We start from the raw sequence: 17,672 nt of genomic DNA, 5'->3' as shown, positions 1-17,672 counted from the left end.
TATCTGATTCTACTTTGTGGATTAACTTTTTTTTTTTTTTAATGAGTTGGTTTGATTGTAGGTGGTACAGAATTCAAGGTAGAACAAAGGTTGAAGAGCAGACTGGCAGGATTCTGGGATGGGTTTACTTTGACCTCGTGGCTAAGGATGAACTGAAGAGATGAGCCACTGTATGAACATTCAAGAAAAAAAATGTGCCACAGGCTCCAAGACAACCCTTCGTTCTAGCTAGTGGTGGCAACAGATGTTATGGAAGAGAATTCAGGTGTTTAAGCAGCAATGGAAGTAAGGGTCACCATCATCTGAGGCATAAAAAGCAGCTTAGTTTTTGCCAGAGTTCCTAATTCCGCCTGTGGCCCGGGACCCTTCCCCACGGCCTTCACTTTTAGCTCCAGCATCTTCTGCTCCTTTTTTTGTTACTGCTTGAAAGCCTTACCGTCCTCTTCCATCTCCTTGGCCTGCTTCTTGGGCTGCTTCAAGGGCTTCTTGCCAGTGTGCCTTCCCCAGACCCTACCACTGGAAGCAGTTAATTATTTTTGAAAGGAGTTAGGAGTTATATAAAAATGTAAACACATTTTTTTTTTAATATCGAATGAGAGTTGCAAGACAGTTGAAAAAGGAGAAACGGGGAACCTGATAGAGCATTATGTAAAAGTTGAGTTGGGAGTCACTAGCATTGTAGTTTTATCTGTAGGCTCCATTATGGCTGGTATCTGATTTTTATTAAAAACAGCATCACAATTGTAATGATTATGGTGGGCTATCTTTGTGAAATTTTTTGCTTAAAGGAAACCTACTTTGAGGGAATTTCCTGGTGGTCCAGTGGTTAGGACTCCGCGCTTTCAGTGCCTAGGGTGTGGGTTCGATCTCTGGTCAGGGAACCAAGATCCTGCAAGCCACGTGATGCGGCCAAAAAGAAAAAGAAAAGGAAACCTACGTTGAAATTTATTTGTTAACAGGAATTTAAACTGATTTACCCAGTAGATACACATTTATATAGTGTATATATATATGTATTTAAACAGGTAATATTCAAAATTTTTTTTCTCTTCCCCTTTCTCCAATTTCTAATGTTATAATTTTTACTATTTGAAGGGCTATAAACATATAAATCATTTACTTTAAATGATGAAAGGTTGTGTTTCTATTTTTATTTTGTACTTGCTTTCCTTGACCTTATCTTTGAGATTTTGGGCTTAGAGATATTTTATCATAGCACTGAACCTATTTTGTTCCCTGTTTGCTTGTCTGTATTCCATGACAGACTATATACTCCTGAGGGCTAGAGTCTTGTTCACTAGGTTATCTCATTTACCGTAAACAGTGCCTGGCATGTGGTTAGGTAATTAATAGCAAGAAAGGTTGGAAAGACATACACCAAATGTAAAAAACCATTATCTGAGTGTTGAGGTTATTGCTGATTTTTAATCATAATCATTATCATTTTGAAAACAGTGAAATTAATCCCTAGAAGGAGAGAGTACAAAGAAGACAAAAATCAGTACTGTCTATGATAAATGTAATCACTGAGTCCTGATTTGTGCCCTCTGCCTAGTTTTCAAAAATAAACTGTTGGAATCCAAGAATGTAGGAGATAATGGTCCCCAAAGGAAAAAGATACTATGAGTGGGAAGACTTTATTATGGTGCCTCTAGTCTGAGACAGCGCTGGACTCTTGGGAATTAGAAAGAGAACTATGCTACTTTCCCCTGTATTGAAGGATAGGGAGATCAAGAAATAGAGACAAAGGGGAGATGGCAGATGTTGGAGACTATCAGTAGTTGTTTGGAATTTATTATTTTGCTGTTGTAGTTATTTTTTAATAAATGATATTTTCTTTACTTTCATTTGAATGGCTGAGAAGATTTACCTCATGGAATTTAACAAAGATGACTTTTAATAGTTATTATTCTTATGTTTGCTCCCTTAGCATTTGACATTGTGCAGCAAAGAAATGGTTATGGAGAAGCCCAGTCCGCTGCTTGTAGGGCGGGAGTTTGTGAGGCAATATTATACTTTGCTGAATAAAGCTCCAGAATATTTACACAGGTAAATTTTAATTGCATATTTGATATTTTTATTTGGTTTTGTTTTCTTGAATATGACTATATATAAATTTTGTCTTTCCTGTTTTATGTCCTGACAGTACCTTTGCAAAGCACGCCCAGTATTTTAACAGTCTGATGGCTTAAAACCAGTCTTTTTCAAGTTTTTTTGACTCAAATCTACAGTAAGAAAAACACCTCACATTATATCCCATTATATAACACATTCACATCTGTACACATCACACACATATACACAATTACATACTCTTGGTATTTTATATTTCATTTATTTATAAAAACCAGAGACTTGACCAACTAATGGGTTCTAGTCTTTATTGAAATCACAGGCTTCTGTTTGTTTTTTGTGTTTTTTTTGGTTTTTTTATTTTGAGTTGTCTGTAGCAATGTTAGGAAATGAATCAGTTAAGTGATCATACTTGTGAAAATTCCTTCTGATTGATCCACAAGATAGTATTCCTTGGTAAAACAGCAACAGTAGCCTTGTTTACTATTTTGGCAAGAGTTGGACATCTGTAAGGTTCTTTTTTCCCAGAGATTGAAATAAAATTGGTTTATATTATGAGTAGTATTTATAATTTTTGTTCTACCTGGTTTATTTTAACAGGTGGAAGATAAGTGAGACCTTTGTAAGCATTAAGCTCTGCAAGCATTTGTTGTAGAACACACTAGCCAAGTGAGTTAAGGATAAATATACCATTGTCACTTCATGTGGGAAAGACTGTTAAAAGGACTTACTCTTTTATCTATAGGTTCTCTTTATAATCATGCTGGGCATTCTAAAGTGTTACTTTGCATTATGCCCCTCCATTGTTTTTTCCTTTTTTTTTTTTTTTTTCCCCCAGTACGTGGGACTCTCACTGCTGTGGCCTCTCCCGTTGCGGAGCACAGGCTCCGGATGCGCAGGCTCAGTGGCCATGGCTCACGGGCCCAGCCGCTCCATGGCATGTGGGATCTTCCCGGACCGGGGCATGAACCCGTGTCCCCTGCATCGGCAGGCGGATTCTCAACCACTGCGCCACCAGGGAAGCCCCTCTTGTTCTGTTTTATAACCAAGGAAACTGAACTTTGAGGAGTGTAAGTCTCAAGATTACATAGCTAATGAGTGACAGAGCCAGACCTGGAAACTAGGTCTGTTTGACACCAGAACTCTACTGCCTCTTACACTTCTCTTCACAACTGAATGTCAGTCATTATCATTGGTTTTACAGGTTTTATGGCAGGAATTCTTCTTATGTTCATGGTGGAGTAGATGCTAGTGGAAAGCCCCAGGAGGCAGTTTATGGCCAAAATGTAAGTATCAATTTCATATGCATTTTAGATTACTCTAGGTTTTTTTTGAGGTAAGATAGAGATTTGGAAAATAGCTTCTTGTGCCCATGGATTTCTTCTTGAATGTAATCAGCTATACTAAAATTATGTTACAGTAATCATCGAACGTGCTTTGAGTTCTTAACAAACATCAATTTTGTATGAAGCACGGGTATTACACTGGCATGGATACAAAAGAGAAAATGGAACATTTTAATATCCTTGGTGTATTTTATACATGAAATAGTTGAGACAGTGTATAACATTTATAGAAATGTGGGCTAAACCTTACATTACAGGAGTGCATAGGAGTATGTACTCCTTATGACTTTGTAGAGGATGTGGGACTTCCAGTAGACTCTGAATGATAGGATTTGGCCTTACCAAACGCGGAAATTGAAAGTAGGAGAAATGGCATCAGCAGACAAGCAGTAAAGTTAGGTACGAGGTCAAGGAGTGAATGACTAATAATACGGAACAGTGGGAGAAAGCTGCACAAAGCCTATAATATGAGGCAGCCATTGTGATTTCTTGTATACAGAGGTGACATGTTGAAACTAGTGGTTCTAGGAACATCAGTCTGTCAGTAATGCATAGCATGGTGGAGTGGATTCAAATGAGGCAGTTAATATTCTAGAGTTGCTAGGAAATCAAAGTCTGTAGTATTGAATAGGTAATGCAGTATCATGAGTTTGTATTTCCACCCCACCTTCTTCTCCTAATAAAGGATATACACCACAAAGTATTATCTCTGAACTTCAGCGAATGTCATACTAAAATTCGTCATGTGGATGCTCATGCAACCTTGAGTGATGGAGTAGTGGTCCAGGTCATGGGTTTGCTGTCTAATAGTGGACAGCCAGAGAGGAAGTTTATGCAAACCTTTGTTCTGGCTCCTGAAGTAAGTTTTCATTTCAATTAATTTTCACTTATGTGATTTCATTTTACTGTTACTAGTTGCTTGAAGTGGCCAGAGTTTCTTCTTACAGGTATAGGTATGCATGTAGCTATTTTTGAGAAATCTGTATTGGACCTGTTGATTAATTTATTTGAGCTTTGTGTGTGTGCTTTGACCATTCAGAAGTAAAAATGAGATCCTGATACTAATGTGTAAATAGATGATTAAGATTATAGAAATAATATTAAAAGTATGTTGTTATTTAATAGGTTACATGTTAAACAAAATGGAAAAATTCTGTTCATTAATTGGTCCTGGTTCTTTTATATTGAGTAGCCATTTCTTGAGTTTCAGTATTCCTTGAGTGATCTTCTGTAATTTACTTTATATTAACATCATAGCATGTTCAACTTTGGAAAATTATCTTCAGTCTGTATCATTTCTGTATTATTAAAATAGAAATTGTGTTTATTTGTTCTTTTTATGTAATAACCACATTTATGGGTATTTATGGAATATTTGGATGTTGTTTTCCTATAGGGATCTGTTCCAAATAAGTTTTATGTTCACAATGATATGTTTCGTTATGAAGATGAAGTATTTGGTGATTCAGAACCAGAACTTGATGAAGGTGAGGTTACTTTGAAGATACAAGGGTTTTGTCAGTATCGGTACTCTTTAAGGACATGGAAAGTGTGAAACTAAAGAAATTTGCCTCTGTTGTAACTGAGTCAAACTCTCTTTTCTTCTTTTTGTTCTTGTTGTTATGAAAGAAATAGTTCATTATATGAAATTATATAAAAATCATACATAGGAAGTGAAAAAATTTCCCTCAATCTCATCCTCTATAGATAACCAAGAGTTTGGTGCCTATTATAGAATTTTGTTGTATTTTGTTGTATTCTGTACTGACCAGTACTTTTATAAAAGTGGAAGTACACTGGCTCAATGCTTGCTTTTTTTTCACTTAATATATCTTTGTTGGCTGGTTGTGTTGTTGTTTTTTTTTTTTTTTTTTTTTTTTTTACTATACCATAATTATTTAATTGATCTTCCGTTGGTATACATCAGCTTGTTTCCTTTTCTTTACCATTATTCCTCCATTGAATCGATGTGACAAAGGAAACTGAGTTATGACTTTAATAGCATTTTTTCCTACCCTTCCCTGTTACTAATAGAACTTTTTAAAAAATAGAGTAAATTCCAAAATTCGTCTTGCTTGCTCTTCAGTTTGAGAACAAGGAATATTGCAATTAAGTGCTTTTGTAAGAAATATCATATGACTTCTTTAAACATTAAAAATATGTATATCAAATTGTGTATTAAAGCCTCTTAAAACGAGATGTGGTATGTTATGTATTTTCAGAATCAGAAGATGAAGTAGAAGAGGAACAAGAAGAAAGGCAACCATCTCCAGAACCTGTGCAAGAAAATGCTAACAGTGGTTACTATGAAGCTCACCCTGTGACGTAAGAATAGTGTCTGCAAAGCCAAATTTGGTCTAAACTATAATGTAGTTGCAAGCTGGTTTTTGTTCCGAGAATTATTGTTGAAAGTAAATTTTGCCAAAGCTGTGAAACTAGCATTTGAGAATTTACTGTGTATATGCAAAGTAAATTCTATATGGAAAGCATTGTTTTATTTAATTCAAAAATTGAACTTGGTTTCGCCCAAAACTGATCATTTGATGATAATGCATTGTGTTTGGGACAACACAGAGTAAGCATTTTATTTTTTGAATATGCGGTTTGTTTATAGTTACTATTAAAGTAAACATTTTTAGTAATCCAGTTTTTAAATTAGGTTAAAGAAATGCTGCTTGAGAGTATTATTATTCCCTTTGCCTCTAGTTCTTAATGGACTTTTGCTTCAAAACAGCTTATTACTAGTTATGCCCATTAAATTAGAGAAATGCTGAATTTTCTTTTATTTGAATTGATCATTTCACTCATACTGAAAAGTGAACAAAATATTTTATTGTAGTAATGGCATAGAGGAGCCATTGGAAGAATCGTCTCATGAACCTGAACCTGAGCCAGAATCTGAAACAAAGACTGAAGAGCAGAAGCCACAAGTGGAGGAGAAGAACTTGGAAGAGTTAGAGGAGAAGTCTACTTCTCCTCCTCCTGCTGAACCTGTTTCTCTGCCACAGGAGCCACCAAAGGTTAGCGCAGAGGAACTCTAGACCTGTAGCGTCACACTTTCTTATTTGGTGCCATTAATGAAGCATGACCTTTGTTCTGTTACTTAAATTGTTTAATAGTAAGCTATGCTGTTTTTATGTATATGAAAGAAGCTGTGGGGGGTTTTTTGGTAATTCTGAGGAAATTTTATTGTATTTTCACCCCCTAAAAAACACCCCTCAGGGTAAAATTTAAGATTAATCCTTGTCTGTGTGCAGTGTTTAGTATCTTCTAGTCCATGTACTAAAACTGAAAGTTGCTCTTCCATTCTGTATTAAGTCCTCTACACACGGATGCAACAGGAGTCATGCAATTTCCCAACTTAAAACAAGTTGGCCTATTGCTAAGAGAAGTCATACAAGTTATTTCTGGTTTAAATGGGAACAATTTCCTTACTACACCAATTAAACTATCTTGGAAACAGTGACACCCATAGTGTATCATTTAAACCTATCTAAAACACCTTTTATCTTTCTGTAAAGTAGAAGGTTAAAGTATATTTGCTTAGTGAGAGAAGGAGATTCCTTGTTCAATTTGTGAATGTCTGTTAAACTTTCCAGCTAGTACTTTCTTCTTTCCTATCCTTCCCCTCTCCCCTTGACACCATCACAACACGTTATCTTCCCCCAAAAGAGGAAAGAAATTGGTTCTGTTAGGTTCTTATTTTTCTAGCATGTGTCGTTGTTAGTGGTTTTGTTCGCCACTTGCTCATCTCCTTAGAGCATATAGGAACTTGCTTGTGGATTTATTTAGTAGTTCAGACAAAACAGTCAAATAATCTTGCATAATGAGATTTTGAAAGCTGGCACATAGACTGGCATGTGTGTGTGTGCCTTTCTTTTAGAAGTCCTCCAATATAGAACAATAGTTTAGAAATGAAAAGAAAATATATATTTGGAAGTTTCCCTATAGGAATGTTGGTGGTTTTCCATGATTAGTAGTCTAGGTTTGTTGCATTTCCTGCAGGCTTTCTCCTGGGCTTCAGTGACCAGTAAAAACCTGCCTCCTAGTGGTACTGTTTCTTCCTCTGGAATTCCACCCCATGTTAAAGCACCAGTCTCACAGGTAACCAATCTGTGAACACATTGGATTGTATCCTTGTTACATTGCCAATTGCTTATCTTTTTTATACTTTTTAAAATGAGTCAATCAGAAATTATGGATTAAATATACAAAAAAATTGTATTAAATGTCAGTGCACCCACTTTAAATTGCCAAATCTCCATTCATCATCTACATAGGTGGTATTTGGGGTTTGGGTGTGTCAAATACAGATTAAGTTAGTTTTACCAATATATATTGTCATTTAAAAGCCTTCTTAAAATAACCAAAAGAATATCCTTTTTAAAAATTTAGAATTTTATTTAGCAATAACATTTTAGGGAAGAAATTTGGAAAGGCACAAAGTAGTATGGCATTATTAAGAATCATTGTTTTTTAAAAATAGAAAAAACTCTAAAAAATACACTGCCTAAGCTTTCAGTCTGTAAGTGGTTCATACCGTTTAATTGAAGCCTGTACCAACTTATGACTGTAGTGTTCACCTTAACTGATCGTTCTAGTATTCTGCTTTTTGTCTGTTTGTCATCTTACCCATTTCAGAGCTTTCAAAAACATTGAAAATAAGACACTGACTACCTAATAAGTTTATTAGGTGTAGTGTAGAATTAACTAAATTCTAAACTTAATAGGCACAGTTAAAAGGTGTCCAATACTTTCCCCTACATTTTGAATCAAACTTCATTCCACTAGAAAATTTACATTTAGAATGGTTAGTGCACATAAAATTGTGTTTATATAGCTCTTTATATTCTCTAAACAGTAAAACTTTGAGATTTCAAAAGTAGCTAGTAATTATTAGACAGCCTTTCTGGTGTTGTAAGCATAATCAGCTACGTAATAGAATACATGACCTCATGATACCTTTTTTTTTTTTCAGCTAGATAGTCAGGAAATATTGAGTAATTACCTCAGATCACAAACTAGAATTCTGTCTTAACGAAGAAAATTAATTTGCCAGGTATTGACTGCTTTTCTACCCATCTGAAGACTCAATAAGTGACTTACGGATTTTTTTTTGAAATGCTTCATTTCTTATCAGATTTGCATTAGGAATCCTTTGGATTGTTACTTGATTTCAGAGTTGGCTACGTTTATTTTAAACTCACTTCTAGTTAAAAGCTAGAGTAGCTTATACCTCTTACACCTTTAGTGTGGCACCAGGCATTGTGCAAAGCACTAGCACTTAATATTTATTCTTGTCTAATCCTCACAACCACCCTGTGAGTATGGTTACTGTTATTATTACTCTTTTACAGATAAGTAAATTAAGGGCTAGAGTACTTCACCCAAGGTCAGATAGCTATGTAAATAAAATAGTAGGGCTTCAAATTTATGCAGTTGGACACTCATGGAAGCCTATAGGTTTCTTTAGCCCTTGGAGGGGAATGTATCTCTATTTACATCAAAGAAGAGTGCTATGTCTAAGCTATGTCTAAATTACATTATATTAGATCCTAACTTCTTGTCGGGGTGGGGGGGGATTTTTTTTTAAGTTTTTAAAAAAATTGTAAGAGACTGTGTTTCCCAACGTACCCCCTTATTAAAACAAAATTTTAAACATTTATAATTTAAACTTTAAAAGAACTTTCTGATCTCCTTAAGCTATGTTAGAATGGACTCATGATTTTTTCCACTTGATTTAATAAACCCTTCAATTTTATTTTGTCACTTTCGTGTAGTATCCATTGCCTTAACACTTTTAGCATAGATTATTAATAAAAGAATTAAATCTAATTCCAGGGTATTGGTAGGCATTAATTTAGAAGTAGGTAAGTTAATTTCTTGGTAAATTTCTTGGAAGTCAATTAGTTCATTTAAGTAGCTTATGTGTGGTTGAAATACATATTAGTTGTGGTTTTGCCTGCTATTGAGTTGATTTGATGGTTTCATGTTTATTTCTTATTCTATTTGATTTTCATTTGTGGAATTTGTCATGTGAGCACACTTTTTGATTGCATGGAATTAATTGTAAGGCCTTAAAGTAGTATGTGGTATCTTAGTTATTTTACCTCCTTGGAGCAAATAGTTTTCATGAAATTGAGCCTGAAGAATTGTAAGTGTACAGGTGGCTTAGTTGACATACAGTAATCAGTTACTGAAAGAAATTTTAATAATTTTTTTTTGGTCTCATTTTTCCTATATTGGCATCATCTAATATCTAAAAGGTTGCTAAATTAATGTATGGATTATTTGTAAGATGTTGGCACTTACTTTAATTTGTGTTTTTAAATTTTAAATTCTTAAAGGATAATGAAGAACTTTCTTGTTTTTTTACTTGCAGTTATTTTTTTCAGTAATCTGTTTTGAAAAGAATCTGAATCAGTCAGCCAGAATTCTTTTTCTTGGTTTGAATGAGTCGAGGTTTTTGAGACATTTAAATTAAAAGGTGTACATTTGCTATTTTTATTAATTAAACATACTAGCTTCATCAGACTTTGTTAGAGAATATCCTTTAATTCTGTTTTACTTTCATACTGAAGTAAGTTGTGCTTTTAGGCCCTGCCCCACTTAGGTGAAATTTCTAAATAACTACCTTTTTCAGGCATCACATTTTCGGTCAAATTATTATGTAGTCTGAAATTCTAAACACAGATAGAAGCGGTCTCAGGGCTGTAACTTAGGTCCCCTGGTCAGGCATAGAAGAACATTATTATCCTACATGTTTTGTGTTAGAGAACTAAAAATGTAATTTAATTTTAAATGAACCAGTAGTTACTGAACATCTATGTCTAATGGCACTGTGCTTGGTTCTTTATCTGGTGTAGAAATAAATTAAGATATGGTCATTGTAGGAATAAATACATACTAAAAACCTGGGAAAATTAAACGTTAAAAAAATTTTTTTAACTAACAAAATTCTAGAACATGGAAAGCAACTTCATTTTGAGGGAAATGGGAAATCTATATGGAAGGAAAACAATTGGGGCAGACAGGCAAATCTGTTAAAAACTGCTAGGGTAGGAGATAATATACCTTTTGGTTACAGTGGGTGAATTATTTATAATAAATGGTTGTTTTTGAAAGAAACATATCTCTTTGTATCAAAATGTGTCCTTGCAAATTACAATATCCCAGTTATATAAATTATGAAAGAGTTTGAGCCACTGCCTGGGCTGAGGTACTCAGAGATGATCAGCCATAAAGATAGGACTGAAATTACTAGACTTCTGATTTGAGGACACATTCTTCATATTCCTGCTGAAGGTTTTCAGCATCCTTTGCAGGTGCATATATTTTGTCTCTTCCTCGGACCATAAATATTTAGGCAATAGACACAGCCTGAAGAGGTTGGGAATACTGAAAATGCCAATGTATTAAGGAAAAGGTATAGTAGATGCAGATGTCACTTTGTTTTTAGCATAGTTACTTTAAATATATGTGTTTAATTTAGCAGTTAGCAGAAACCTTTGGAGGGTACCTTAAAATGAACTATTACTTCCCCTGCCACCCCCAAGAATCAGTTAAGAAACATTGTTGGGGTCAGTCCTTAAATAAATGCACACCTCCCCCATTAGGAAGAACAATAAGGAGCTAAAGGACGATGTCAACATGTTCCTCTCTTGTTTTTTTTTAATGTGCATTTTAACTTCAAAATAGTAGTTTTAGATGCTAGAGTACAGTAAATTGTTTATTTTGAACTATCAAAATATTGATTTTTTAAAAAAAATTATGGAATGGGGTTTAGAAGATATTGCTGAGCACTATTAAATTTGAAGGGCAGCATACTAGATAATTAGAAAGGATGTGTCATATATTCTTGTCTTCCTAAGATAAAGATGGCTTTTTATTTTGTATATGTATTTACATGGAGTGGCTCATCTTGCAGTTTTGAATTTTGTAGTGCTACCTTTTATGCTATCTCAATGTGGATGTAACTTTATTGAAAAAATATGGTTGTAAATCAAAAGCAGCTTATTGTGAGTTATAGTCTTGAGTGAGAAAATAAAATTTACCCTACAGTCCTAGATTGGTACAGAATATCTTTATAAAAATTTATGTTTCACATATATAGGACACTACGTTAAAAATATTCTGAACTTAAAGTGACCATTATGCCTTGGTTGTTTCTTTAGTTGTTTTTCTCCTGTGGAATGTGTTTCTTTATAATGTGTTTTTTCCCTTGTATTTTAGCCGAGAGTGGAAGCTAAACCAGAAGTTCAGTCTCAGCCACCTCGTGTGCGTGAACAGCGACCTAGAGAACGACCTGGTTTCCCTCCTAGAGGACCAAGACCAGGTGAGTCAGCCCCTTCTGTGGCCTTCAGCACTTAGCACCTGAAAAGTTGAAGGCTGAACTTAAAAAATTTTAAAAAATTATAATGTGTTTTATATGCAAATCCTTTTAGTACCAAACTGCTTAAAGGCTTAAGTAACCTGCTAAATATAGCCTGGGCAAAACAACTTTTAGGGGAAGATTAGTTGACATGCCATAGAGACATGTTTTTTTGGTGGTATGTGGGCCTCTCACTGTTGTGGCTTCTCCCATTGCGGAGCACAGGCTCCGGACGCGCAGGCCCAGCGGCCATGGCTCACGGGCCCAGCCGCTCCACAGCATGTGGGATCTTCCCGGACCGGGGCACGAACCCGTGTCCCCTGCATCAGCAGGCGGACTCTCAACCACTGCGCCACCAGGGAAGCCCCGAGACATGTATTTTGAAGGTATAAAAGAATTTTGAGACATATTTTATTTGGTTATTGTCACTGGTTCTAAGAATTCAAAACCGAGCTGCCAATAACCTACTCTCTTACTTAGCACTCTTATCTCTTCACAGATAAACAATAAGCACACCCTGATTCTTCTTATTTTGATTGTCTTAGGTATTAAGTAAGTTGCCATGATTTTTGACTTGTTTCCATTGTTAGCTAATATATGTAGAACCTCTGTTTGAATTCTATAAGTATGTTTAGATTGCTTTTGGGAGGAGGTGGGAGATGTAGTATACATCAAATTTAGAAAATGTAATTTTTTTCCCACGAAAGTAAAATAAGTGATGAGCTATTATTAAGAAGTCATGGGAGCTGGGGTTTATCCTAGCTTTGTCACTGATTGAGTTTATGATCTTGGGTGAGACCCTTAAATCATGAGCTTCTCTTACACCATTCAGTTACTACACAAATTTTTCCTGTGTGATGCCTTTCTTTATATGCCTCATTGTGTTCCTTGTGTCATTGGGAGGATCAAATATGATTTTATATATATACATATAAGAGCACTCTTATGTGTATAAAAGGCTATATAAATGAGATGTTATTGCTATTAAATTTATGGATTTGGCTATAATTTCATACAACTAAAGATTGATTTGTGAATTTCAAAATACTAAACAATTACTTAGCACAAGTATACCTCACTATCTGAAATCTATTTGGTTTCTGGGTGATGGCAGGAGTTGGTTAAGGAGGAATACTTGTACTGCTAATATTTGGCTTTCATATAATCAGACCAGTAGACCTAGAAGAAGGGACTTCAGCAATCTCTAGTCAGTGTCATGTTTTTTTCTAACTAACCTACTAATAATAGGCACTTCCACCTCTGTTCAAGGAGCTCACTATCTTATTAAATAAACTAAAACAGGAATATCAAGGTTTTTTTTTTTTTTTTTTACATTCATTGCTTTGAGCTAATTTTTGTATGACATTGTAAACTTTAATATCTGCTCTATTCCTTTTCTCAGGCAGAGGAGATATTGAACAGAATGAAGCTGATAACCGTAGAATAATTCGCTATCCAGATAGTCATCAACTCTTTGTTGGTAACTTGCCACATGATATTGATGAAAATGAACTGAAAGAGTTCTTCATGAGTAAGTAGTTTATTTTGCTTTATTGTAAAATTAAGCAGGAGGAGAAGAGAACTCTTCATAATGTATTGAGGATTTTTTTAAAAAACATTTACCTCTCTGTACTATGTGTATCTCTAGGTACTAATCACCTTGATCAGAAGGGAGTAGAAGGTTATACCAGATGTTTCTCAGTAACTGTACTGAGTGTTGACTGGCCTGGTTCTGTAGAGGTTAGAAGAAAGAGCTGGATGAATCAGTCTTAGATTTGGAAATGGGATTCATTTGGCAAATTCAAGTCAGAAATAGAAAATAACATTGTCTCTCAAACTGTGTAGGTAACTTCCCTTTTGAAAGGAGTAATAAAGATGAAGAAGGATAACAAAACAGGCTAGTTTTTGTTGGCATCTTAAGTGAATAAACTTGAAGAGTGAATGTACCTTAATTGTCACTGGGTATAGCAGCTTTTGTTTTGAAATGTATCAAGGAGATTAAGGTATTTCATCCTGAACAATTAAAGTCACAAAATATTCTGTTAAGATATTTAACCCTTGGTGTAATGTATATTTTCACAGGTTTTGGAAACGTTGTGGAACTTCGCATCAATACCAAGGGTGTTGGGGGAAAGCTTCCAAATTTTGGTTTTGTGGTTTTTGATGACTCTGAACCAGTTCAGAGAATCTTAATTGCAAAAGTAAGTGACTTAAAGGGCATAATTCAATACTTTATTATTCCTGTTGTATTTAGTATTACTTAAAAAGTCTTTTTTAAATGGTAAAGTTAAAAATAGTTTACTATGAAATGGTATTTATGCAAAGAATAAAGGTTTGTTAGTAGTTTTAAAGTCTGAAGTATGGATTGTTTTAAATTTATTTCATTATTTGCTCTGGTATTGAAGGTTGGAATAGATTGCATATTGATAATTTTATGAAGTTTTTGTCTCCCTGGATTTTCTTACTTATGTATGATACTACATTACTATTATTATCTAACCTGCCCATGTAAAATTTTTTCTTCCCTTGTAAAGCCAATTATGTTTCGAGGGGAAGTACGTTTAAATGTGGAAGAGAAAAAGACCAGAGCTGCCAGAGAGCGAGAAACTCGAGGTGGTGGTGATGATCGCAGGGATATTAGGCGCAATGATCGAGGTCCTGGTGGTCCCCGTGGAATAGTGGGCGGTGGAATGATGCGGGACCGGGATGGAAGAGGACCCCCTCCAAGAGGTGGCATGGCACAGAAACTTGGCTCTGGGAGAGGAACCGGGCAGATGGAAGGCCGCTTCACAGGACAGCGTCGCTGAGGCTCCACTGTTGGCAAAGTCTTGGCAGTGGTACATTATTCATCGTGTTTGCATTCTTGTTAATTTTTTTTGGCTTTGGAATGTGACACAGCCTTTTTGATCATTTCTTTGATGTGAAAAGCATCTTTTGGTTATCAGTTAAATTGAGGTGGACATTATTTCCCCAGTTTTACAACAGGATTCGCATTGTTAATTTATAAATCTAGACTTGGAGAATTAAGGACTGAGAAATGACCATATCTTAAACTGTCTGCAACAAAATGAACTTAAAAGGACATGCCCAACTGAATTCAGGTCCTTTGAGTCAAAAAAAATCCTCTGCTGCACATTTTGTTTAAGTGTTACTGTTTCTGCCTATTAATGTTGGAAACACAAATAGTGCAATTTGTGCAATTGGAGAATCTTGCCTTTTTCCTTGGCTCCCCCCAAAAATACAAACCAACAGAAACTTGTTATGCACTCATCAAAATGCACTAATGGGTACTCTGAACTCATTAACATTGACATCTGCAAAGGAGGCAACAGGGGAAAAAAATCTTTCATCTTTTTTTCCAGTAGCGCATAGTTGTGAAATGATGAGGGCATTTTTACCTGCTTGCTGTGACCAGCGTGTGTACACATAAACCTTAACAAGACTACGAGTATATTCCAGAAGGAAATCATTTAGTTATGAACTAAGTAACAAAAATCAGAACTTCAAATGCTATGGTCTTGAATATTAGACCAGATTTAGTAGCTCCATATCTAAGATTTTTCTACCTGCCCCTCTTCAGTACAGGGATGGCTGGCTGCTCAACACACTCCTCCTCCCCCCTTTTCCTTTCTTTAAGCTGTGTACAGTGAAAATTGTCTTTACTGTATTTTGTTCTCTGGTAATGTAATAAGCATGATGGTGCCTTCTATTAATACATCATTCCAGTCTTGCTGGTAATTTTGTACAGTATAGTGTATGAATTGCTGTGCTGCAAAGCCAAACAGCTACAAAATGTTGAAAAATCATTGAAGTGTATAAAAATTGCAGTATCTTTAAAATCAGTAAAATTGACTAGCATATTATTTACCTTGTTCTTCAGTTAACAACTTTGTGTTCTCTGTGGGAGGGAGTCTTGTGTGTTTGTGAGGGAGGGGGAAGGAGGAAGTCAGTTATTTGAGTAAGTCTCTTGTTGACTTTTCTGTTAGCCTGAATGTGAACGTTGAAGTATATCACTTGAGAGGTGCTGGAAAAGTCAATCAACTTGATGTACATTTTTAGTGACATTTTAAAAGCAGTCAGATTCCATAAATGGCAAGTAAACCTGGAGTGAGGATACTGCAATTTTCAGAGAAAAGAACAGCAGCTCTTAAGTGTTTGCATTTTCTATTTGGGGGCAGGGAACTGTCATTCATTTTGCACAATTCTTGAACTGATGTCAGCACCCGAGTGGCTCTGAATTTAAGTCTGGGACGACATCTTTTATTTTTACATGAATTTCTAAACAATTCTGTGAGCAAAGTTTGTAGCTGCTGGATTATTGTCTGTCTTTATAGCAAGTTCCAGTAAACCGCAAGTATGACAAAGGATATCCAGTTTTATGCTTGAAGCATTTAGTACCTACTAGATTCTGGATGTTTCAGGCTAGGAGTGGGGTAAATAAGTGTGACCACTTAAAGCTGCTTGTTAGCATGGAAGACTTCTCCATTCTATCTTAGTAAAAACAAACAAAAAATGCACTTGACATAATAGCAAACTGGTTCTGAATTATGGAACTGTTTGCTGTTTAGTAAACTAGCAAATGATGCACATATTTTGTTTTTCATGTACTGGGCGATATAAGTAAAATTAAATTTGTCCCTTTTCTTCCCCCTTGAATGAGGTCTTCCATGTTCGAGGAAAAGTCTTGCACTATTGCATATATTTTGGGGACACAGATTTCTCAGTTTCCATTTTGGGGGTGTTAAAGATTCTTTTTCCTGTTTGAAATACTTTTACACTTTCTGATGTATAGTACTTGAAGTTCTTACCAGAAAATTACTTTTGAGTTTTGAAGCCTGTATTCAAACTGCTTTTAAATGAGTGGTTTCTTGTCAGTGTTTTGTTTTTAATAGCATATTTTCCCTCTTTCATTTTTTTCTCCTTCCCATTATATATATATATAATTTCCAATCCAAGATATTGCCCTGCCACCCATGAAAACTTCTGGCACCAAAAGTAATGACATATGTTAAGTGTAATAGAAAATTAAAGCAAAGAGCCATTCAGCTTCAGTCTTTACATACAATGAGTAAAACATTAAAACATCACATGGAGAAGTTTACATGGTGATTGTTCACCTGCAGTACTGTGGACTTTTAACATTTTGTCCCTTTTCAGTGAACCAGAGTAAAAGTATTCATCTACCATTACTGTTATTTGCTGTTTGTTTTGTTTTTTGTTTTTTTTCTTTTTGGATGGTAATATTCTATTCTATCCTTATGACACTATTGCAACCAAATTGGCTTTACCATCTTGGCTTTAGTAGGTATAGAAGACAATGGATTACCATCTTTATTGCTGTAATGTGTTAAGCATTATATGCTAGTAGTATCTAGTTTAATTGTTTCAGGTGGAAAGTATTCTTTGAGTTTCCATTTTGAATGTGTTTGGACTAAACAAACAATAAACTACTGATGTCTGCAGCATTTATCTATGTCCCTAATTTAATCTGTAGGTTTGTTGTTCCAGAATATTTTCTCCCAATTTCATTTCACACAACCTAAGTAAAAATAAGGAATTATTCTAAAACAACTATTATTTGTGAAATTTGATATATAAAATAAATCATTTAAGTAAGACTTGAACATTGTTAGAGACTTATCTCAGTTCAGTTAGATAGCTGGTATACAAGATAAAGAATGTTAGAACAGAATAATAAGTGGTAAGGAAGGTGAGAATGATGTAAAGCAGACGAGTAAACATTTATTTTTAATTAAAATCTTGGGTGTTCCAAAGGATTGCTATCTCAGAAGGAAAAGAGAAAGGGGATGGGAAGACTGAGGTTATCTGAAGTTAAGGACATGACCCAGTTCAGCAGTTAGAATAGATTTGTTAAGCTCTAA

The 17,672-nt window shown here is 35.1% G+C and overlaps 1 protein-coding gene across 6 annotated transcripts in view; it reads left to right on the top strand.

Moving 5' to 3' along the window:
• Window positions 1-17,252, top strand: part of G3BP2 (G3BP stress granule assembly factor 2) — a 78,900-nt gene extending 61,648 nt beyond the window's left edge. For 3 of the 6 annotated variants that reach the window (XM_059066871.2, XM_059066870.2, XM_059066867.2), the window contains exons 2-12: window positions 1,931-2,049; window positions 3,278-3,359; window positions 4,105-4,278; window positions 4,816-4,906; window positions 5,642-5,744; window positions 6,259-6,439; window positions 7,425-7,523; window positions 11,652-11,754; window positions 13,193-13,321; window positions 13,873-13,991; window positions 14,325-17,252. In XM_059066871.2, coding sequence (XP_058922854.1) covers window positions 1,955-2,049; window positions 3,278-3,359; window positions 4,105-4,278; window positions 4,816-4,906; window positions 5,642-5,744; window positions 6,259-6,439; window positions 7,425-7,523; window positions 11,652-11,754; window positions 13,193-13,321; window positions 13,873-13,991; window positions 14,325-14,597 — 1,449 coding nt within the window. In that variant the 5' untranslated portion in view covers window positions 1,931-1,954 and the 3' untranslated portion in view covers window positions 14,598-17,252. The remainder of the gene's footprint in view (window positions 1-1,930; window positions 2,050-3,277; window positions 3,360-4,104; window positions 4,279-4,815; window positions 4,907-5,641; window positions 5,745-6,258; window positions 6,440-7,424; window positions 7,524-11,651; window positions 11,755-13,192; window positions 13,322-13,872; window positions 13,992-14,324) is intronic. The other 3 variants (XM_067035849.1, XM_067035848.1, XM_059066868.2) reach the window with 1 other exon arrangement.
• The last annotated feature ends 420 nt before the right edge of the window (window positions 17,253-17,672 follow it).

The sequence above is a fragment of the Kogia breviceps genome, chromosome 6 (assembly GCF_026419965.1).
Source record: "Kogia breviceps isolate mKogBre1 chromosome 6, mKogBre1 haplotype 1, whole genome shotgun sequence".
Lineage (NCBI taxonomy): Eukaryota > Metazoa > Chordata > Mammalia > Artiodactyla > Physeteridae > Kogia > Kogia breviceps.
Note: the sequence above shows the minus strand (reverse complement) of the source record. Positions and strands in the feature narration are given on the sequence as shown.